Below are 23,991 nucleotides of genomic sequence, written 5' to 3'. Positions count from 1 at the left end.
AGAGACACACTTTACAGGAAATTGAAAAACTGTGCAAATAACAGCAGTGATGCAAACAACTTATTGTGTTCATTGGGATCAGTGATGGATACAAAGTCTAACAACTGCTGGGAGGAAGGATCTGTGATAATGCTCCTTTGTGCAGCTAGGATGCAGCAGTCTGTCACTGAAGGAGCTCTCCAGTTCTGCAACAGATTCATACATGGGGTGGGAGACACTGCCCAAGATTGATTTATTTTGGCCAGAGTTCTTCTGCCTCCTACCACCTGCACTGGGTCAAGGGGGCATCCTAGAACAGAGCTGGTCTTCCTGATGAACTTATCAGGGCGATCGTCCGACTCTTGGGCGATCGTGGCTCAAGAGTTGGGCGTTCGTCTTGTAATCGGAAGGTTGCCGGTTCGAGCCCCGGCTCCGACAGTCTCGGTCATTGTGTCCTTGGGCGAGACACTTCACCCGTTGCCTACTGGTGGTGGTCAGAGGGCCCGGTGGCGCCAGTGTCCGGCAGCCTCGCCTCTGTTAGTGCGGCTACATGTAGCTTGCCATCACCAGTGTGTGAATGTGTGTGTGAATGGGTGGATGATTGTGTATAGTGTAAAGCGCTTTGGGGTCCTTAGGACCAAGTAAAGCGCTATACAAATACAGACCATTTATCCAACCACTTCCTTCCAGCTGTAGATAAGTTGCTGTTCCAACAGACAACACCACAGAAGATGGATGATGCCACCAAAGAGTCAAAAAAGCTCTTCAGGAGCACACCCTGCACTCTAAGAGATCTCAGTTTTCTCAGCAGGTAGTCTGCTCTGACTTTTCCAGTAAAGAGTATCCGCGTTGTGACACCAGTCCAGATTATTGTTCAGGTAGGGGTACACCCAGGTACTTATAAGAGTCCATTATCTCAATGCTAGTTCCCTGGATGTTCACTAGTGTTGGTGTGGTTGATCTGAAACCCATCATCAGCTCCTTGGTTTTCCCTACATTGATCAGTAGATGATTCTGCTGGCACCAGGCCACTGTCTGTACTCTGGGTCATCCTCAACTTTGATGAGGCCTGCTATGGCAGAGTCATTAAAGAACTTTGGTAGATTTCAGCATGAGTAGTTGATGGAGGGGGGAAAGCAGCAAGTAATTATACTGATATTGTTTTGTTTACACTCTTGTGAAAAAAGTGTAAATAATTGTAATAATAGTAATAGTTATAATAATTGTAATCTTTTGTTTTAGTTGTTCATTCAAATCCGCTAAATGAACAGAAACTATTATGAGAATATTTGATGGCTTTTATTTTTGAAAACAAAACCGGAAGTCGTCACAGCTCGTTTCACACACCCTGCGTGCATGTGCCAAGCATCGGCATAAACCTGTAGCTTTAAGAGGAGGGGGCGTGTCTTTTCTAGGGCTGTCCCTTTATTTGAATATACAGTAGTTAAGCGGGGCTGGCGTATGGTTGCGTCGCATGTTTTTCTCTTTTCTGAGAGAAGCACCAGCGTGACGTGGGTTTTTTTTATTCGGCGGAAATACTCATGACCTATGTCTCTTTAACATTTGAATGATATCATCCAGCTAGGAAGGCGTCTTCTCCGCCGCATGCAGAAACAGAGCAGTGGAGAGGAACTGCTCGCAACCAGAAATATGGACTTGCACATATTGGACCACAGGCTGAGGGTCACCAGTATATCCAAGAATGGTCTGGTGAATTTCACACACCCACTGATAAAGCTGATATTTCTCCGGAACAGGACACGGTAAGGAGATTCGTTGATCGGGCCAGATGGTCATGTCGCTTTGCTTTACGAAACAGCTTTGGTAATCCAGTACGGATATATGAGATAACCTACAGCGCCTCTTCATTCACTGGGTGGCCGAGCTATTACTGGGCGATTTGCCTGCACATGCTTTGCCTCCATGAATCATTCACAACAGTGCATGTAGATGTAAAGAATTGCAGTAGCTTTTGTTTTTAGACATTCTGTTTTATAGTTGCATTTGCACAAAAATCTGCAGCATTTAAACGGAATTTTTGTGCCCTGCATACCTTTTAATACGCGATTCTTCCAGTGGGCACAAAATCAGCTTTAATCAAACTACTTCAGAAGCGTGCAGTACCGTTGTGTATTTTGGTTGGATCCCGTCTCTCCGAAACAAACTTAATACATGACATCCTGCGCTCGAAACCAACGTTCAGCCTGCAAATTTTTCTCATCTCACCCAGGCATTAGTACCAGTTTTCAGCTAATCCCTGGATATCCCTCCATTGTTATGCAATTGTTTATTCTTGCGGCTGGCCCACATATAAACGACCAAAAGAAGAGATCGGCATCTGTCTTCAGACCACCATGATATAGGCCGTGCGGGGTTCAGCTGCAGCTCTCGTGTTGAGTAACAAAGAACCTGTAAACGACTGTCTAGAAAGCGCTTCCTTATGTCATCGCCTTTCTGGATTCTGAAGTCTGTACATCACACCATACTCTGAAAGGTTCTTATGATGTACCTTATTTTGGCTTCCTCTTAAAAAGAGAGCAACGTTTTCATTATTTGGGGCAGATGGGCAGTAAAAGTGCATCCTTACAAGACCATAGAGAAGTTACATCTAACATAAATCCATATGTCAAATGCATCTCTGTACATGCTCGATTGATTTCATCTGTACTTGGTTGAGTATTGGGTAATGGAATAAGTTTGACATGTTCAAACTAGACACACTGTGTCATGATGACTTATTCTACAGTACTGTAGAAAGTAAATAACATGTCTCTGTGAATAATCATAGATGTGTGGGATTTGTGTGAGGAAGGCATTGGGCAACCGGTTAACAAGAAAATCCATATAAATATATAGTTACTTTTAAAAACTCACTTGAAAGGTATAAACATTTTTTGAACAGGTTTAGTGAAGCATTCAGTATATGTTTAAAAAGTAGGCGAAGCACTGAATAAACCAGAAAGGGCATTTTGATCATGCTTTGGAGTTATGTCACCATTGTTTTTCCTGTTTCTTTTTCCATGAGCAAGAGGGATTTTTTATTTTTTCCATCTTTTGGTCAAATACTAGGTGATGCGGAATGGGGAGTGGTGGTGAAGTTTGTTTTTAGTTGCTTGATTTCAATCGGGGAGCAAAAACAAGCCTGATTGCTCCGGGACACTTTTAGCCATCTCCCTTTTTCAGGCCTCTGCTATTCATTTGTGAACAACTCCCTGTGCAAAGCGATTTGAACGCAGCTCTGAGCAGAATTTTAAGGAGGTAATCACATGTGGCATAGTGGATTTTTCTTCAGCGTCCATTCGCGTTGGAGCTTACTATGTCTATAGTGCAGAGGCTAAAAGTAGTGAAAGGAACACTTTTGCCTTGTCTACAAAAAAATATTCATATGACGGAATAAAGTTTGCACTATTAGCTACAATATTACTCTGTAAATGTCAGTGTCATTACCAACTTAAACATAAATGTCAAATACTCTGTTTTGCAGAATATAAAATATCAAAGTTATCAGTGAATTCTCCTAGAATGGCTGAAAAAATGTGCACCTTGAGCTTCTAAGCCATTCTAGTCTTATTAGTATTCTGGTTTTGTCTTTAGTAGTTGTTTACACTTTGTAGGTAGAGTAATAAACAAAGCTCAGCATCAGCTCAATATATTGTTCTTCCTGAATTGTGGATGTAGCCCCGCAGGCTCCACACAGTCCTCCTTTCTTCTCTTTGGCGGCTAACTAACAAGAGCATGGGTTGGAACAATACTTCAGCCGAGCCAGAAACCCGGTTGGGAGTTTTCCACTTGTCTGCTTCAGTGATCCGTCAAGGCTGGGGCTCCCGCTCCTCCTGTTTACAGAGGACTTCCCACACCCCGTACCCACCCGCCTTTATGAAACTGGGGGGGAGAGCCCGAGAGAAAACTAGGAATCTTGTTTTCATAAGTTGCTAAGGTAGTAGACAACTTGTCGTGCTGTGATCATAGGACTTGAGTCGCTTGAGGCTCATTCCTCCCCCTTGAGCATAAGTTTTCTGTGTGCTTATCATGTTTTTTCAGCTGGAGCATCAGTTGCAGGCCCAGTGCCGTCACCAGCCCTCACTCCCTAAGTGCTGCTACCACCCGTTGTTTTGTGCAGCTGGATCAAAGTCCAACCTCTTGTGTGCTTGGTTTTCATCTTCCCCACTTGGCCGCTCCCTCGCTACCCGTTGCTTCCTCATCTCTTCTAGTTATTTTCATCTCCTTCTCTCAGTGTTCCTTCTACTTCAACAGAAGCTTATTTTTCCAACCCATGTTACTGGATGCTGTACGAAACATGTTTGGGGCACTGACTTTGCTTTGCCACTGTAGATTCTTTGCCTGAATCTACAGTGGCAAGCCTGCAAATGGATCTGTGCCACTGGTGTCCACCAAGTTATGAACAGCAATAACTCTTTTTGTTGAGCAGATTTATTCTTTGAAGGAAGCTGAAAGAAAATATACTTTTTACTTTTTCTACAACAGTAGACGTCAAATTGGATCTTCCTTTTGACTTCATAAGAGGTCCTTGGCTGTACTGACTGCAGTTCTGCAGTCTTCATGTGACCGCAAAAACAATGCAGTGCAAATGGTTTTCCAGCTTTCTTCTTAGTGCATTATAATGCATAGATGTATAGGTGAAACATCTGTCTTGCATGTACTTTGCAAACAGGAAACCAAATATGCACACTTGTTTCACAGATAGTTCCCTCAAACTGTCAGAATGTTGCTGAGCTGTGGCTTACTTGGATGTACAAAGTCAGTCTTCACCCTCTGCTCCAAACGACACAGCACATTCATTTGTGCACTAAACGTTGCCGTTTTTACTTGCAGGAAAGCTGCTTGACATACACTAGCTGCAGGAAACTGCTTGCTAGGGAAGGTGAGGGGTCAACAGGAAATGAGAGATGTATTGTAACACAATTGGCTGGCTGAGCTTGCTAGCAAAGCCGGTAGTTACTGTTAACAGCATTCTCTCTGCCTCTCTTTGTCTATGTGGCGTGATTGTCCCATTTCATGCCAGGGATTACTTTTTGCTGACTCAGGAGTTAGACTGTCTCTCTCAGGTTTTGGCTGTAGTAGTCTAAGCTGACTGATAAGCAGAGGAAGAGGAATGTATCTTCAGCGACATTGTAAGAATACAGGAAAATCGCACTTCCTTGTTAGGGTTTCAAATGAAACAAAGAGATCTTCGATTTAGAAACTGCTTTTAGGTTCTCCATCACTAAAAATAAAAACACTCGCTAATGAGGCCCCTGCTATAGCCTGACTTCTTTCTGGCAAAACGTGTTTATTATCCCCCATTGTTAATCCACCAGTTATTAGCAGATATCTCCCTTTTAAGGGTATAAGTATTAACTAGTTCTAGCTAAAATCTGGTTCCATAATTGCCAGTCCATCTAAATCATATGCTTTCAAGCTTATCAAATCCTTTCAGTGCTGCTTTTCTGACACTTGCAGAGGAGCACAAAATAATGACATCTGACCTGTGGCAGTGGAATTTGCACACCTGAAGTTTTTTTGTTTTGTTTTTTTTTGTTTTTTTAGGTCATTGATCAGTTGCTTTGGTCTGCCATTTGCTTTTGTTGTTTTGTTTTTTCAACACAGGACATTAAATAGGGACCAAATATTGACTTTAAAAAATCAGTGTTATGAAGAAGAATCAGTAAAAATATTGGTGTTTAATGAAATTCCAGAAATATCAACCCCTAATCCTTTGTTGCTTTGTATACTCATAGGGCACTTCATTGGGTGTACCTCTTTGTCCCTTTTGCCTTCAGAACTGCTGGAAGCATTCCTCAGATTTGTGTCCATATTGTGACATGATAACATCATACAGTTGCTGCAGATTTGCTAGCTGTACATCCATGATGTGAACTTCCTGTTCTACCACATTCCAGAGCACTCTGTTGCATTGAGATCTGGTGAACGTGGAGGCCATTTGATTACAGTGACCTCAGTTTTCAAGAAACGAGTCTGAAATTATTTGAGCTTTGGTGGTCATAGAAGGATGGACATGATGAGCAACAATATTTAGGTAGGCTGTGGTTTTTAAATGATGTTCAGTTGGTAGTAGAGGGGCCCAAAGGGTGCCAAGAAAACACTCTCCACACCATTACACCAACATCATGAGCCTGAATTGTTGATAAAAGGCAGGATGAATCCATGCTTTCATGTTGTTTACACCAAATTATGCCATTATTTATCCAAAGAACTACCACTCACTGGATATCTTCTTTTTTTTTTTTTTCTGGGAGAGAGCGTTGTGGGAAAATTCCTGTAGATCAGCAGTTTCTGAAATATTCACATTTAAAATCCCATAAATCACCAATCTTATGCTCTGTTTGAACTTGATGACATTGCTAAATACATACACTTACTACCAAATTATTGGCTAATTAGACATTTGTGTTGATTAGCAATTGAAAAGGTGTACCTAATAAAATGGTTGGTAAATATATATGCCAAGATTTGACTCTTCAGTATGAAGTTTCAAGTTTATCTATAGCAGCCTAGAAGACAGTGTTTACTATCACATTGCATTCTGTGAGACAAACATCATCAGCTGAGCTTTGAAGGACAGAGCCAGGCTACCTGTGTTTCCATCCCCAAGTCAAGCTTGACTTCAGAAATGTTTGATTGTAAGTGTTAGAAGCCCTCCAGTCCAGAATGGCACCAGATATGAAACAAAATGACAACAGTTTAAACTCAACACATCAGCAGTGTGAACTGTGGCTGTTTTTCTTTTTAAAGAAGTGCAAATCTTAAGTCTAGCCTGGCCAGTGAAAAACGAAACCCTGCTTTGTTTTGTCAAAGTTCATATTAATGTTTAAGTAGACAATAGACAGAGTTATGCACAGATCAGTTCTATCAGCTTCCCTTTGTATTCTTTACTTGTATGTTCTTTGAGAACGTACCAGATTGTTGAGTTTTTTTTCCTCTGTCAAACCACACAAAATCCTATTGGCCTAGTGTTTTTTTTTTTTTTTTTTTTTGTTTGTTTGTTTGTTTTTTCACAGAGACACCATTCAGTAGGACTGAACATGAGCCACTGAGTCTGCCTTTTTACAACAAATAGCTCAAAGCTTGGTGAAGAGATTACAATAAATTGTCATCAATGTTCTGTCTTGTTTCATACCAGCTGCTCTTTTCTTCAAAAATTGTTAACCCTGTTGGGCTGTATCAGCAGGCAAAACGACACCGTTTTCAAACATTTAATGAAACTCACACTTTTTTTTTTTTTTTTTAAAACAAGCTTCAAGAAGACCATAAAGATGTAAACTGTTGCCTATGGTTCATCCAGTTGTGAAAAACAGATTTAATTATAGATGTGTATAAACAATCTAGTGACTTTTATAAGCTCACATATCTCCTTTTAAACTGTGCTGCCCAGACATTATTTGAAAGGAGCGTTTGTCAGCCAAAGCAGTGCCCCAGTTTGGTATGTTTCCCCTCCATTTGCTATAGACAATGGAGTGATAGAAGCATAATATAGAGCTTTAGGCTTGTGATAATTAAAGGACATCCAGTCCTGAACCCCATGTACATATTGGTGAAAAATTCCATTTACTTGTTAAAGGAATATATTGAACCTCCTTTTGTTGGTTGCAAATGAATAACATGGCCTTTTTTCCTGTTTCTCTTTCCCCTATTGTCATCTCCTACTTTTCATTTTTTCTAATTTTGTGCCTCCTCTCCTGTTTCAGATGCAAGTTCTTTAGTCTGACTGAGACTCCAGAGAACTACACAGTTGTCCTTGACGAGGAAGGATTCAAAGGTATAATACCCTTGTTCATTTGCATTTCTATTTGGCAGGGGGTTATGTTTCCACATTTTAGTACCAACTGAACACTGTGTGCAGATATCGATAAATGTGTGCTATGTCTAATCTTTGTAGCATATCTGTTTGTCAGCCAGCCTTATCAGAAGAAAAAGAATCTACCAATAATGTAAAAATTTAGGAGAAAAAGAGGCAAAACGCACAGACACGGTCTGATAAACAATGTAAGGAAGCTACTGCCGATTCCAGTAAAAACACGATTTGGAATTAGTATGTATTCTTGAATTGGTCCACAACATAGGGCTGTGTTGTTTTAGCGGTCTAATGTTGCTTCCTTCCTTTCTTGTTCAGCCTCACAGATATCACACGGTAGAATGGTTGTAGACTTAAAACTGTGGAGATACAATGAGAAGAAAACAAGTCTTGTAAACTTAAATTATGTCAGTCGAGCAAAAAAAGTGTTTTTCGTGGCCTCCCAAAGAGCTTATGCAACTTTGCCATACTTCCAGTTTCACAGGAGATGATCTAATTTATCTCTGATATCAGTGAAGGAAAGAAGGACTGACAGTATAAAGCATCACTAAAGTGCTTTAAACTCCCTGCCACATCTTAACAATACATTCATATAGAACTTTATTCTACTCACTTTAAGCACTTTATCAACCCGACAGCCACGGCCAATTTAGATTTACCAGTGAACCTTACATGCACGTCTTTAGGATGTGGAAGGAAGCAGGAGTACCCAGAGGAAAACCCACAAAGGAACCCAGCCAGGGTTCAAACCAGAGACTTTCTTGATGTGAGGCGACAGTGCTAACCACTCCACCACATAAGGCTGTTGTCTTTGTGCAGAGTATAATCTGTTGCATACACGGACAGGTAGTCCATGGACGAGTCGTCGTTTGGTTTGCCTAGATGCCTGCACAGAGCCTCATACTTACCATCTGATGATGAAATGCACAGCACCACATAACCTACAGTGGTCTAATGCAACTTTCCGGGGGAAAAAAGTTCAGCTTATTTTGCTGAACTTAGTAGAAGAAGTAGAATCTTGTGTAAAAAGTAAAATAAATTGTTAGAGCAATTAAAAAAGGAAACGCAGCAATGAACTTTTCCAGACATCACGCAGAGAAGGTGTGTGTGACAGCACCTGCTGCCATCTCTAGTACAAAGTCTTTGTAATGTCAGAACGAGCCCGTGTGAATCTGTGAATAGACCAGTTGTCCAGAGAGTTCAGTGCAAGCGAATGGACGTCATGTGTCCTGCCTCTTACATGCTCTACCTAGGCACCACCTCTCAGCTAAACCATGTGAAGTGTTTCAAGTAGTGAAAACAAAATCTCCCATTGTGTTCTACTTGTGAGAAAATCCAACTTTAGGCAATGCCTGGACCCGATTATCGCAACATTGTTGAAGTTCATTTGGAAAAACAACTTTCTGATCCCATCCAGTGCTTTTGCTGCCATTTTTGTCTCGTCCTTTAACACAAATGTAGTTGTTAAAGGCATGTACCGCCTCGGGGTTCTCCATTACTCTCCTCTCTTGCTCTCCTTCTGACGGAAAACCTATTTTAAGAGGTTAAAGCTGGTGTAGTGAAGCCGCAAGGGGCTTCCTGTGACAAATTATGGCAACCAGAACATTGCTTCTTTTGAAGGGTATAAAGAAACAGAAAGGGGAATATTCACTGCAGGAGGTAGACAACATTTAGTAATGTTTTACGTTGTGAAGGTTTCCCGAAGTTCAAATCAACGTGCATGTCAAAAAGTATTCATGGATGTGTTTTTGTTTTTTAAATGTTTATAAATAGTTTATGAAAGGTTTGGCATAAAAGATGAAAAATTACAACATGCAATTCCCAAGCTTGTAACCTGAGTATCTCTGCCTAAGCTGTTATTGCACATGAACTCTGGGCAGTCAAGACATTGTATTCAGTTGCTTTTTGTCACAAAGCAGGTTTATGTAAGAGTGCTGCCTGGGTAAGGCGTGCCCACAGAGTTGCTGTGAATTCTTCTGACATTTAATGTTGCTATTACGTGGGCAGAACGTTGCAAGGACTGAAAGTAAAGACTACTTGGCGTATGATCTAACTGCATTGGATATATGTGATCTTGCATAAAGCTCATTGTGATAATGTTGAGAAAATTTCAGGGGTAGTGTGAATTTGTGAAAAATCTAGACTGTATATAAAAGATGGTTGTAGCCGCCATGAAGGTGGGCTTTTTGTTGTTGTTGTTTTTGTTTTTGTTTTTTTATTCTCACTGTTGAAGCCCTTTGCATGATTGCCTCCACCTTCTTTTTGTTTTTTGCAGGGGGTTGTAATTATATTTGAACAACAGGATGAATTCCTTATGAGCTATTGCTAGTAAGCCTGGATGGGTGCATTGTGCAAACAGATGCCTGCTTTTTAGCATTAAGTAACATAAAAATATAAGGAAATACAGTTTTCCACTGGAGCAAACACTTATTAGATTGTCTATTAGACAGCTGATCATACGGCAAGCCATATTAATTTTGATATAAATGCAAAATAGCTTTAGAGAGTAAAACTTTTGGGCTGTAAAAATTGTGTGGGCCCCGCCTCAAGTGGCTACTACAGTTTTCGGCACTTCCACATTAGCCCCAGAGGTTGCCACTACCAGTTAAGTTACAGACATGCGTTGCGAGGGATCATCTATTTTAGCTTTGCCCCATAAAAGCACTGGTAGTAAGTCCCACTCTATGATCAAGCACTTGCTGTAGTGCTGCTCACATCTTATTTCACTGCTGGCCGTTTGCGGTGTAAATAGCGGGGACATGTTAGGTCTCTGTGGCAAAGGAAGAGAGAGCAGGTGGGAGAGAGAAAGTGTGGGTTCAGTGTACAGAGCAGAAAAAGCAACAGGAAGTAATCTTTTAACACCGCCTCGTTTGCAGCCTCACAAAGATACAGATACATCAACAGCAGCAACATTTTAAGAATCCACTTTGCTGCACTTGATCCTAAAGTAGATTAAACTGCTACTGTTTGTGGAACTCATGACTGATCCTCTGAGAAGCTGTGCGGTTGCTCTATTAGAATTTTGAATATTTATCAAATGTAAAATATTTACACAACATGTACGCTCAGTGTGTTTTCAACGGCTATGCTGCCAGCTGCAACTTCTGAAAGTTTTGCACTTTTTTTTTTTTTTTGCAGATTGAGCTTTATGAGAAAATTTGCTTGGTTTCCTATTAGTGTGACAGTGGCATCGTTATTATTTTCTTATAGATAAGTTCTTTTTTTTTTCTTCTTTTTTTTTTTTTTGGTAAAACAAAAACATGGCAACAAATGTAAATGGAAGCCACCATGTTGGTAATTTTTAAACAGCATCTAGGCCTCTTAAGTCAAAGCACTTCCACAAAAGTAGGACAGATTTTCTTTAAAAGTGAATTATTAAAATCTGTGGCACCAAGGCAGTCCTGAGTTTTGAAATCTCTGCTTAAAAGTTCCAACACTGCATCCTATCAGTTCATCCCAACCCCAAATTTCTCAATCTACAGAAACCCCCCCCTAGACTCGCCATGAAGGGAATACTGAAACATGCAACATTTTCCCAGCCTGAGTAGTACATCAGCAGCATTTTAACAGTATTAATATGTAGTTGGGTCCTGCTGGACATTGAAATAAACAGTAGCCAAGGGTATTCAATTAATATTAGCCTTTTTTGTTTTCTTTTTTTAATCTATGCATCTTTTTGTTTTTTGCTTACCAATCATCTTTACTCTTATTTGTACCCTTAGAGCTGCGGCCCTCTGAGCACCTCCAGGTAGAGAGCGCCATCTGGCTGCCACTCAACGTGGTCTCTAATGGCAGTGCCTCCAGCAGCTCTCAGGCTGTTGGCGTGACTAAGATTGCCAAGTCGGTCATTGCACCCCTTGCCCAGCAGCATGTCTCTGTTTTCATGCTCTCCACTTATCAGACTGACTTCATCCTGGTAAGCACCATCTATTTAAATCTGCAAACATTTTTTTTATCCATTTTTATTCTGCTTGATTACACTCCAGTCTTATTAGCTTCCACATCGTGTTTAATTAGCCACTCTAAACTATTCACGGTTATATAATTTGGATCAATTTTTTACATTCTAAATACAATTTTAAATGCATTTTTTTTTAAAAGTCACCCTGCAATTATGCACTGAAACCTTTTGCTACTACTGAGTTTTGCCAGATACTGTAAAAGAAGCCTGTGTTTGCATTTTGTCCATTCACCAATTTGGCAGTTAAGGGATTAATCCTCAACAGTGCTGAGGACACTAAAAAGTTACATATTAGATGTGAAAAGTGTGAAGTGGGCACAAATACATAACACCTTGACAGATGTTTGTGTCAGCAAGTATATTAATGTCTCACATGCTGCTTGAGCTCAGGTATTTCCTTAAAGTGAGCGAGTGTAGTATCCTGAAACAGCATGACATTATAGACAAATGAAATGCTTATGGAGGAGGTGTTGCATATGTTTAATCGATAAGCTGTCTTACTAGTGATGTTTATTTTCAACAATTTCTTTGTTGTGTAGGTGAAAGAGAAAGACCTGTCTGTGGTCGTCAGCACACTAGAAGAGGAGTTCAATATCTATAAGGAGGAGGGAGGAGAGTCTGTTCCTGTGCATTGTCAGGATGTTTCCAACGGCCTCCACAAGAACGGCAGAGAAGGTACAGGTCACAGGGCTATTTAGTATGGATTTATTCATTGATCCAATTTGTCTCAGAGGAAGTACGGACATTAAAATGCCAGAGCACCACGTTCACTAAGGCCGGTGTCATCAGGTGACTGTTTTACAGTCCAGGTCACAAATCATTAAACGACAACTGAAGAATGATTTTATCTATGGAAAAGTACTTAAAAGCAGTTTTTTTTTGTTTTGTTTTTTTCATTCCACAAGCATCTTATTTTAGAAAAGTCTAACACATGCAGTAGTGAGTACACTGCAAATATTGTAGCAGCTTCTGCTGTGAGTGGTCTTGCATTCTCAGACTAACATTTGTGCAACCTTACACAACTCAATTTGAATGTAAGGCAGCCATGTGAGCCCATGCAAAGTCATTATTGATGCAGCCGTGTCAGCGCTGGCATCACTGCTGTTCTTTGATATTTTATAACTCAGCAGTGCTGCCACGATGCTGTACTGAAGAAAGAGAAAATGCTACAGAGAGAAGCGAAGTCATGATTGAAAAGACAGCAACCAACTGGGACTTACAGCGCTGTGCAAAAGCCTTGACTAACCCTCATTTCCTTATATTTTGCTAGGAAAATGTGAAGTATGTGCAGTGATTTATTAAAACATGCACAGTATTTTAGGCAAAAACAGAGTTTGTACAATATGAATGAGCTTGAAGGTCAATATACACGTAGAAGCTGAAAAGCTACCACATTATTATTTTTTTTTTTTACTTTTGTTTTTAACAATAGAAAACAGTAACAGAGTAGATCCATAGATCAACAAAGATCCACTGATAAAATGATTTTTGTCTTAAAAGACAATTTATTCTCTAGAAAAATCTGAAAAACCTGTGCGCAATGCCCATTTGTAGTAGTTCCAATCCTTCCCATTTTTACGGCTAACACTGTGCTTGTTCTTGCAGCCATTCAGCCTACAGTTCACCCGGTTCTGATCCCAAAGAACCAGTTTTGTGTCATGTCCCTGGATCCCGATACACTGCCGTCCATTGCCACTACACTCATCGATGTTCTCTTTTATTCCAGCAGGTGACGTTTTGTTTTTGTTTTTAATCACTTCACTGCAATACCTGTTTTAAAGCACAAGGTGGCAGCAGAAGACTCAAAGTAGAGTTCAGTTCAGTCAGTTCAGGCTTTTTTTGTTTTTGTTTTATTAATGGTAATATGAATTTATTTCATTTTTTTCTTTGCAGCATTGCTTTGATTGTGTTTATATTACCATTAAAGTGAAAATTTATAAAGTATTTTTATTAATTTTAGGACACGCTTGAAACGAAAAAACACTTGTAGCATATTTTATACTAAATCTAGGCTGATAAAGACTGCTTTTATTCTGCATACATATGTTTGTTTAACATGTTTTCACATATAATTCTCCTAAAGTAAGACCAACATTTTTATTTATGACTTGCTTTTTTGCTCTGTGCTTGACAACCGTAATAAATGTGTGGCTGACGCAGTTTGTTATTGTGGTGTCCTTATTAAAAATTTAAAAAATGTTACTGTCTTTCTGTCACATTTAATGTGTTTCCTCCTTTTCAGTCCTAAAGAGGACCCCCAGCCAAGTCCAAGCCAGGATTGTGTTAAATTCTTCTCCTTCTCCCTCATCGATGGATACATCTCACTGGTGATGGACACTGAGGCTCAGAGACAGTAAGCAATCTAAATTTCCCACACTCTTAATTTACTTCATGGTTCTTTGCTGGCATCTATGACTTTCTTGCTTACGATGTATGAACAGGTATAACCCCTCAGGTTCTCTGGCACGAGTTATTCCAAAGTTCTGGATTAAATCTTTAAGTCATATGTTTTTGCCACTGAACAGTCAGAGGACTTGAGAGCCGAGGTTATTAAAGTTGAATAAAACTAAAGTAAAGTCAAAACCATTTTAGCTAGCTAAAATAAAAATACACTTAAGAAAATGTTTCAACTAACTAAAATGCTTTTATGAAAATAGAAAAAAGACAAAATAAATAAAAATAGACAGGAATTGACCTTAGTTTTAGTTACTGTCAGTCTGGATAAATCTGCCAACATGGCCTGCCTGAGAAGCCTTTGTGAACATTTATTAGTGCTTGCTGATGTCTTCATGACTCTTAAGTCACCTGCCTTTATAAAGTGTTTGAATTGTTAAATCTATGACTTTCCAAAGTCTTTTAGGATTAAGTTCAGAGGTTTTAGGTTTCATTTTACAAATTGTCTAAATAATTTCATTACAGATCATGAAGGCAAAATATATTTTCGAGCCCTTTAAAAAGAAAAATCCTTATTTTAGTATATTTGTTGTTTAATCTTCGGGTGGCAGCCAGAGCATTCTCTGGCAAGAGACAAAGCTTAGGTCATGGTTCAGTCCCCCACATAAGTAAACCCACATAAGTAAACTCATGCTTGATGAATCCAGACATTTCAAACTGAGTCTTATTCTGGCTTATAAATTGCTCAAGTTGCTTCATGTCTGAAGTACTTTGAGCTGCACATGAATAGGTGCCACATAAAAAGTTTGCTTACTTGAGTGAGTGCACTGAAGGCTGCTTTGAGTTCATAGCAGGTTTTCTGTCTTCTTAATGTCTCAGGCACAACACAGCTCATGTTGTTTGACGCTGCTCTATTTGATCATTTTAATGCAGGCGTTTTAAGCCAAGTGTGGACAATTTAACCTCATTGAGTCCAAAAAAATATGAATATCAAACTGAACAGCAGTTGTTTTGATGTTTTCTCAGCTCACTGCATTGCTGCTTTTGCAGTATTTTATCTGGTGATTGCTACAGGATGTTTTTCCCCGCTACATTTCTGACGTAACAAATCAGCGTTTGATTTGTGTGCTCCAGGTTTCCGGCCGATCTTCTCTTTACCAGCTCTTCCGGGGAGCTGTGGAGAATGGTTCGCATAGGAGGACAACCGCTGGGTTTCGGTACGATATTTTACTCATTCCTCAAATGTTTCAAAATCAGCCATATGTGTTATCAAGAGGTAACTCTATGCATTTGGCTGTATCCGTCTTCACTTATCTCGACAACCGCAGATCTAGTCCACTTCCGATTTGGCAGGTAAGTAATTAGGAACTTGGTGATTGGTGGAAGTAAAGACTACTATGCTATCACACTTTCACAGCGACTTGTAGTTTGCCTGTCAGGCAGTTGGATAAATGTAATATAATATAAATTATACCTATGGGAAAAAACCCTGCCTTTAATTGTCCCCAAACGGATGTTTTACTGTGCTGACCAAATTAGCATACCTGATGGTTGAAGCCACTTTTACTTATCAGGTTTTTAAATGCTTAACAGACTTATGATTGATTTGATTTACCATAATCTTTGTCACCAAAAACTTGTTCTGTCAACAGGAGAATGAAATGAGCAGGCAACACTGTGCTCATTAAATTTACAAACAGCTGAACCCTCATTATTATTTTTTATTTCGCTTGATTATGATTGTGCTGCTTATTCTCCTTCTCTCGTTATGTTTCATAGATGAATGTGGTATAGTTGCCCAGATATCGCAGCCTCTCGCCGACAGTGACATCTCTGCCTATTACATAAGCACCTTCAGCTTTGACCATGCTCTGGTGAGTCCAGCATTTTGATCACCTTAAATTATGAACAGTCTCAATCTGACATGTCATGGGTTATGCAAATAAATCGAACAGATCACATTTGTGATTAATAGATAAATACGCCACACAAGCTTAGCAAAAGTATAACGTGTTATGACGCAACTAGGGAAATGTAATGTGTATACTGGAGGTTTAACTTATTCTGTTATTAGACGACAGCATGGAGGTCAAAAGATTAATGTGATTGGGTAACATCCTGAAGAGAAATCGAATCAGCAAATCAGTGGAAATGCAAATCACTTCTTGTCAGAGTTAAGATTAAGATTAAGCATAAAAACAGGATGCAGATGTTTGCCTTTCGAGTTGAAGTCACAAACTTTGTGTTCAGTCAGTCATATATGCTGCTAGTAATTCGATCATATAGATTCAACTAAGTCTATAATGTGAATCGTTATTCAGGCTATGGACCACGATTCCATCTTAAAAGACTATTGTAGGGTCAGATCCCAAACCCTATAGGCTAGGCTGCTACACTTTTTGCTTTGGATGCTTAAAAAAAGTGAAACTTAACTCAGTTTTATATCTCAGTATCATTTTTATTGTCTAAAGACTTCAGGTTTGGATCTGTGTCTTTATGCACAGATAAAAACCAAGTGTTGGTCACATAAATGTCATTCGTGGAAGCATTACTCAGCATGCTTAAACTGGTTGACTCACTTAAAGGATATTTTGTGCAGTATATTTTTGGATATTTAACATTTAAGTGAAATTTATAGAGGTAAGTCCTATATTACACTCTCAAAGCAAGTTTGTTTTTCTTTCCTCCACAGTTTATTTTAAATTCAATGTACCGTATTTCCCGGACTACAAAGCGCACCTGAATATTAGCCGCACAAGCTAAAATCAGGGGAAAATCCTGTTTTGTACATACATTAGCTGCACCTGACTAAAAGCCGCAGGTGTTTCAATGTTGACTTATCAAAGGGAATTGTCAGGAAAGAGATGGCTGTTTGGAGACACACCCCTTTTATTAATATTTTGAAAAACAAGTTATGGGTACATATTTGCATAACTTTTTAGGTATATGTACAAGTAGCGGTAATTACAAGTACGAAACATGTACTGTGCTTCATAAATGAGTAACAAATGTAGTACATAACAATAACCTACAGCACACCAGAAAAATAGATTCGGACTACCTTTTAGGCTCAGGTGCAGTGACACAGCTTTAACAAGAAGAAAAGTCAGTCATTCACCATCTTTCTCTTCTTCCTGCGCACTAAAACCACCAAAGTCCTCTTCTCCAGTGTCGGAAACAAACAGGCTCAGGATGGCTTCGTCATCCACTCTCAGCTTCTTTCCTTCGTTGTCGCTTTCAAAACCAAACAAATCCTCGTTGTCAGTGTCAGAGTCGAACACCCTCAGAAGGGCCGTGGCGGTGTCCTCCTCTCCATCATGCAGCAGTCCAGCCCTTCGAAATCCGTTGATGATCATGGATGTTTTCACACTTTTCCACGCTGTCAGATTCCACCGGTGGAGTTGAGCATAACTTGCTTTTCGCAAGTTTATTGCCGCTCGTCATCCACGCCTCCCGCTGAACGGGTAGCGCTACTTTGAAGTTTGTTTTTTCGCGCTACTTTTACAGCACTATGTTGCCTGGCGGATGGACATGTGACCAACATACCACTCTTGAACCCCGATACTGTGTGTCTGATCACATGCCCTTCCGCCAGGCAACGTAGTGCCGTACAACAGCGGAACAAACAAAACAAATCGTCTTACGATATGACAAAAATCATGGACAATCCATAGAAAAGCCGCACCTGACTAAAAGCCGCAGGGTTCAAAGCTTGTGCAAAAAGTAGCGGCTTATAGCCCGACAATTACGGTACATGTAAGGTTACCTGTCCCTTACTCAGTCTGCCGTATTAGCCTCCACACACCTGAACCTTACCAAGATGAAGGTGATGGTAGCTAAATTGACTCCAAATACGATGCTGAAACTCTGTACTTTCCATGTGGTTTGATAGCACATCAAAATTTGACGTGTCTTCAAAGGTTCATTTTGATATGTACATTATCGTGCCTGTCAAAAATCGGTTGCATTGAAATTGTGTATGTTCCAGCTTGGTAAGCAAGTTATCTGCATTATCTTGAAAATTACTAAGAAAGCTTTATCTGGCTCATTTGTTGCCATTTCCGAGAAACCTGCCTGTGAATCAACAAAACCAAGTTTCCCCTCTACATTTAGGCAAGAAATGCTTTTTCTCATGGTGTCTGTAAAGTGAGTAGAGAGATCTGAGGTAAACCACGTATGATATTGCATTTCTCTACTGCAATATTAGACTTCTTATCTGCAGCTATAATCCAAATAAAAAAAGTAGCTGTCTTGTATAAAATGTAAATGAAATGATTTGAAAACCTTAAGAATCTTTGAGAACAGTACAATAATATAATAATAAAATTATACACCAATGCAGCGCCCGGGGAGCAGTGTGTAGGGACGGTACCTTGCTCAAGGGTACCTCAGGGTAGCCGTTCAGTGGAGTCGAACCCCCGACCTTCCGATCATGGGGCAACCACTCTACCTACTGAGCTATCCCTGCCCCTTGTGTGACAACAAAGTGTTGTTTTTAATTTAATGAAATATGGTGAAAGGCCAAATATCAAACAACTAGTTAAATTGATTAGTAACATGACTGGGTATTTAAAAAATAAATACATAAACTGACTCAGTCTTTCCAGACTAAAGATGTGGAGAGGCCCCCTACTCTGTAGAAGACTGCATAGGTGAATAATTCACCAATGAAATAAATAGTTCTCAACTATTTATTTTAGTTAAAATCCTTAAAAATAAAGGTATTGAAGAGGTGCAATCTTTGGGTGCTTAAGCAGCACAGCAATTAAAACCGACAAGATCTGGTTCTGGAAACCAGGACGTCGGGGATGGGCAACTCCAGGCTTCAAGGGCTGCTGTCCTACAGGTTTTAGATGTGTCCTTGATCCAAGACAGCTGATTTTAAATGGCTAAATTACCTCCTCAACATGTCTCGAAGTTCTCCAGAGGCCTGGTAATGAACTAATCATTTGATTCAGGTGTGTTGACCCAGGGTGATGACTAATACCTGCCGGACACAGGCCTTTGGGACCTGGAGTTACCCACCCCTGCAATACATGGATTAGAAAAATGTAAAAAAAAAAAAAAAAAAATCTCATACCTCCCACAAACACAGGATCAAATTTAAAGAATGGCAAAGAAAAATGCAGCGATCTTGAGCTAATTTTCATTTAGACACGTTGTCTAAGGAGCTTGGAAAGAAAAGTGTCCGGACTTCTTTAAGTTGCTTGAAGTTTCACCTCTCATCCGAGAAGCTTCTTCAGTTCAAAAGGGTCAACTATGCGAGTGTACACCCCCCCCCCCCCCCAAACAGGCACAATCGACGTCCTAATGATCCTCTACCTAATCACATGAGCCAAGGTTTGAAAACTGGTGTAGGTCATAGTCAGTCAAGGCTTCGCGCAAACTCATTTTGAAACTAGTGTGTGGTCCGTGTGTGTGGGCTTCCAGTAAACTTCAGGGTTGACGTTTCCATTCTCTTCAATGCCCGCGGCACAGTCCAGGAATGGCAAACAAAAACAACAACAACAAACTTTATTTATAGAGCACATTTAAAAACCAGCGGTATACCAAAGTGCTTAACATAAGAGACAGAGAAGTAACACGAATATTATAAGGCCTTAGCAAAGTATCAAATATACCCACAGGTCAATGCCACTAATACACAGGGGTAATATAAAATGCATATCAAAATAAAAACATAATAAAAGCACAAGCCATAAAAAAAAAAATGTATAAGGAAAAATAGAGTAAGTCTAAGAGTCAGGTGCGAGCATTAACAAGCAGGAAAGGCGAGATTAAAAAAAAAAATAGGTTTTTAACCGTGATTTAAAAGATTGGATGGAATTGGACGCCCGGATCACAATCGGAAGGTTATTCCACAACTCTGGTGCAGCCAGGGCAAAGGCCCGGTCACCTCTAGACTTCAGCCGAGATCTAGGCTGCACCATCTTAATGCTCTGGCAGGAACATACGATTTAAGGAGTTCCTTAAGGTAGCTCGGTGCTGTGTTGTTGGTAATTTTAAATGTAAGCAGCAGTATTTTAAATTGGATGCGGTATTTTATGGGTAGCCAATGCAGGTCAGCTACAGTTATCCTTTGTCTTCCCTGGTGACCTTTATGTTTTTATCCACAGTGTTTATATGAGCAGTGAAGGATTCAACTTCTTGGGTTTTGAAGAAGACACTTTACAATCCCTTTATTCTGTTCTTATTTATGGTATGATTTATACAGTGTCCCATCTCTTTATGAAACAGGGTTATAAATTTTAAATATTTGTACAATGTTTCAATATAACATGGATGGGTGTATGGATGACGGGAGTAATAACCAAAGTCTTAGTCACGGAACACTATTGCTTTCTGTTCTGTCACTGCAATCAGGTGCTATCTTTACTCGTGAACCATAACCACACTGTTCTGTTAATAGCAAAGTCTTGCAACTTTAAGAGAAAAAAAGTAACAAAAAAGTAACAAAAAACACTTCCTGTGACGTCACAATGACGTGTGCACTTCTGAGAAATTCTTTGCATTAGTAGATAATTGCAATCCTGGAATATTTTTCTGCTATGTCATCCAGTTGTAGTATTTGAGATGTATTTCTTGCCAATGGGCACCCGCAAACAGAGGGTGTTTTGATGGGGAGTGGGGTAATGCCATCGTTACATTTTTTTTATTTTAAGAAAAAAAAATTTTTAAGAATTTTTTTTTTTTTTTTTTTTTTTTTTTTACACTGATGAAAAGGATTGAAAGTCATGTTAAACAACACAGCAAGAGGTGCAGTGACTCTTTCACATTACTGTAGAGCAAAATCATTTTAATTCAACCACACTGGAGGGTTTTCGAACACGAGTGACCCGTTTAACGTCAAGCCAAAGTATCTGGTCATATTTAAGACTTTAGTAGGCCACTCCAAAGCCATTCAGAGTGGAGGTCCTGGTGCCTTTCAGATAGTTGTGTTCCTGCATGATTATCATTATGTATTATTAGCATTATCCCCTAATAAAGGAAATCATTTAAAACTGCACTTTGGATTTACTTGCGTTATTTTTGCATAATGTTGAAATGTGATTGAATCTGAAACAAGTGTGACAAATATCCAAAAACAATTAATCAGAGGGGTGTTTTCAAAGCACTGTACGTCAGTAGTCCGTGTGAAAGAACATGTGCATATGAGATGGTGGTAGGTCAGCACCTTTCAGTGAATTTATCACAGTCATTTTATCTTTAACTAAAGTAGATGGGCCAGTAAATGTCAATTGATTTCATGGAAGTTAATCATTGTGTAAGCTCAATGTTTTGGTATTAGGAACTGTAACTTTACTGTTTTGGTTGATTCTTAGCACTGTGATTAACCTTGTCTGCATCCATATTAGGCTAATTTAACTGTAATAAAACAGTTGTTACACTACCTGCCCAGCAGAAAACACTGTACAAAGTGAGTCCAGATTTTTTTTTTTTTTTTTTAAATGAGATAACAGAAGCAACCACAGTATTTCCATCATGTCAGCTTTATAAGATTATAACACAATAAAGCTGTTCTTTAAGTTGCCAAGCAATAAATGTAATAATACGTATTTAAATTTTTTTTTCTAGGTCCCTGAAGAGGACATAGTCAGTGTGACAGACATGCTTCAGCACCAGAGGAACGAACCAGCCACCAGCTGATTTCTGAAGGACTGATAGTTCTTGATGATCTTGGCTCTTTATGTCCTCTTGCTCCAGTTCTAACAGCTAGAGGTGTCAGGCCAGCAGAGAAGGAGACTAACTCTGTGCCTAGATTAAGACTGCATTGCCAGAAGTATTAACTACTACAAATTTGCCATGAACACCGCAAGCGCTTTTCTGTGGTGCGTGCACACAGTTTGTATGCGAGGCCTCCTGTTATACCTGTCGAGGCAGGATGCACAGGATGAGCCTTAGGGGGTCCTCAAGCTGACAAATGCACATCACAGTACACAAACACTTGAAAACAGACACAACCACACTTTAGCATTCAGTTTCACAAGCTGAAAGTTGGGCTTGAGCGTGTATAATAGACATGTATGGTCAGAAGATGAATTGTTTTGCAGCATAGACCAGAATACACTCAACACACATCTTAGTCTTCCAGTGTGGTGTTATATTATAATATCATGTCAAAGCAACAGTTGTTTTGTTTGTGAGGGAATTTTTTTTCTTCTTTTTTCATTTAAAGACCATTTGCAAGTATTGCTGTTTTCATTTGTGTTCAACTGGAAGTGTGTAGCTTGAAACGCAACGCGGTGACAAACAATCGTTTGTAATTATCATGCAAAAAATTTTTGGTTTTGGCAACAGAGCTCACTTGTTCTGGTTTGAGAAGAAATATGTTGATTCTTGTGTCAAAACTACCACAATCTCTGTAGGGGGCGACCATTTCTCCTTTTTTAAATAAATAAATAAATAATGGGTCAGCATTTCTTAACCTGAGGTCAATAACACTATGTCTTATTTTTTGTTTTTTTGTTTTTTTTGCACAATAAACTTTGTATCTAGCTATTATCACTTAGATCGTTTTTCGGTGGTACAAATGCATTTTATACAATTTGAAGTAAAATTCTTTTTGTGCTGCTTCAGTTAATAAAAGTTCTTTAAAATAAGTTCCATGTTGGCTTTGGTGTAAGTCATTCCAACAAGTACTGACAACAAATGTTGCTGTCATTTGTCCTACATGATGCAACTGGGCCTGTATTAAGTAGCTTTGATAATAGTTATTTATGGGAGGGGGGTTTCTTTTTGAAGAAACGGTTGAGACAGCTGAGAGGCGAAATGTGGTGTTCTTTTGGTTTTCATTTTAAGAGTATTAACAAACCTAAACCAACACACTAAAAAGTTCTTCCCAGCTGGAGGTGCAGTAGGGTTCAGATCAGTGATATTCCTGTTGTGGCTGTAACAGGAGCAATTACCTATTAAGCACATTTGTTGAAGATTTTCTTAAGTTCAACCCAAATCAACATTGAACAGGCTATTGGGCAAAAATCCTGACTGTTTACCTGCAGGAATTTGGTGTTTAAATGCTCATCGCTGAGTTTAAATTCCAAAGATGAAACCAAAGCATAGCTTGTGCGTATTTGAATAAACAATAATATTTATTAAACTGATTGTTGTCCAAAGGTGACATTTGAAAGACAAAGTGGAGGTCCCAGAATGGATCCTTAAGAAATAAAAGAAGGCTGATCTGTAGATCTCCAAGCAAAAGGGTAAAAAAAAAAGAAAGCGAGAGAGAGTCTGTTGCAGGTTTGCTCTGATCATTTTTGTTAATCACTGACTGAACTATACACCTACTTTACTGTTTTTGTAAGAAAAGTTGAAGAAAATGCGACAAAAGAAACATAACAATTTTGCTTAAGACAGCTTTTGAGCTTCTTCTACACCTCTTCTTTAAGGTTTTTCTTTTTCTCTGTAAGAGATTTTATTAAGCAACACCAGCAGCAACATAGCCGCAAACACAGCACCATGCTTTTCTGCGAAAGCAGGCTAAGTCTATTCTTGTCTGACAGGTTGGCGTCTGCGTGACGTCTTAAAGCTTCAGTCATAAAGGGAAATTTGTGGTTGGAAGTTACATAAAACCATGATGGGCAGGTAATATCGGAAAAACATAAGAGACAAATACGATTTTCTTTTTACTTGACATATACTGGATGCAGTTAATGTCCTTAATAAGACATAAATTAAAAAAAAAATTTTATCAAACCTATTTACACAATATTTCCCTACCTTTCTGACTTGTGTCCCCTTTAAACAGAAGTGGGTACTAATGAGTCTTTGTCAAAGTTTTAATATATTATTTTAATTAAATGGGATTTTCTTTTTCCTGTGTTAACTTTCAAATGGTTTATTGTTG

The 23,991-nt window shown here is 39.3% G+C and overlaps 1 protein-coding gene across 1 annotated transcript; it reads left to right on the top strand.

Annotated features, from left to right (window-relative positions):
• The first annotated feature begins 1,439 nt into the window (after positions 1–1,439).
• castor1 (cytosolic arginine sensor for mTORC1 subunit 1) lies at positions 1,440–22,729 on the top strand. The gene is made up of 9 exons (XM_085426261.1): positions 1,440–1,742; positions 7,686–7,756; positions 11,515–11,708; positions 12,293–12,428; positions 13,359–13,482; positions 13,996–14,106; positions 15,282–15,364; positions 15,927–16,021; positions 21,723–22,729. The coding sequence occupies exons 1-9, from the start codon at positions 1,585–1,587 to the stop codon at positions 21,792–21,794; spliced, it is 1,044 nt and encodes a 347-aa protein (XP_085282387.1). The 5' UTR covers positions 1,440–1,584; the 3' UTR covers positions 21,795–22,729.
• The last annotated feature ends 1,262 nt before the right edge of the window (positions 22,730–23,991 follow it).

The sequence above is a fragment of the Rhamphochromis longiceps genome, linkage group LG12 (genome assembly GCF_057381845.1).
Source record: "Rhamphochromis longiceps isolate RC_006_pf linkage group LG12, R_longiceps_female_GT1.1, whole genome shotgun sequence".
Taxonomy (NCBI): domain Eukaryota; kingdom Metazoa; phylum Chordata; class Actinopteri; order Cichliformes; family Cichlidae; genus Rhamphochromis; species Rhamphochromis longiceps.
This window is presented reverse-complemented; position numbering and strand designations above follow the sequence as displayed.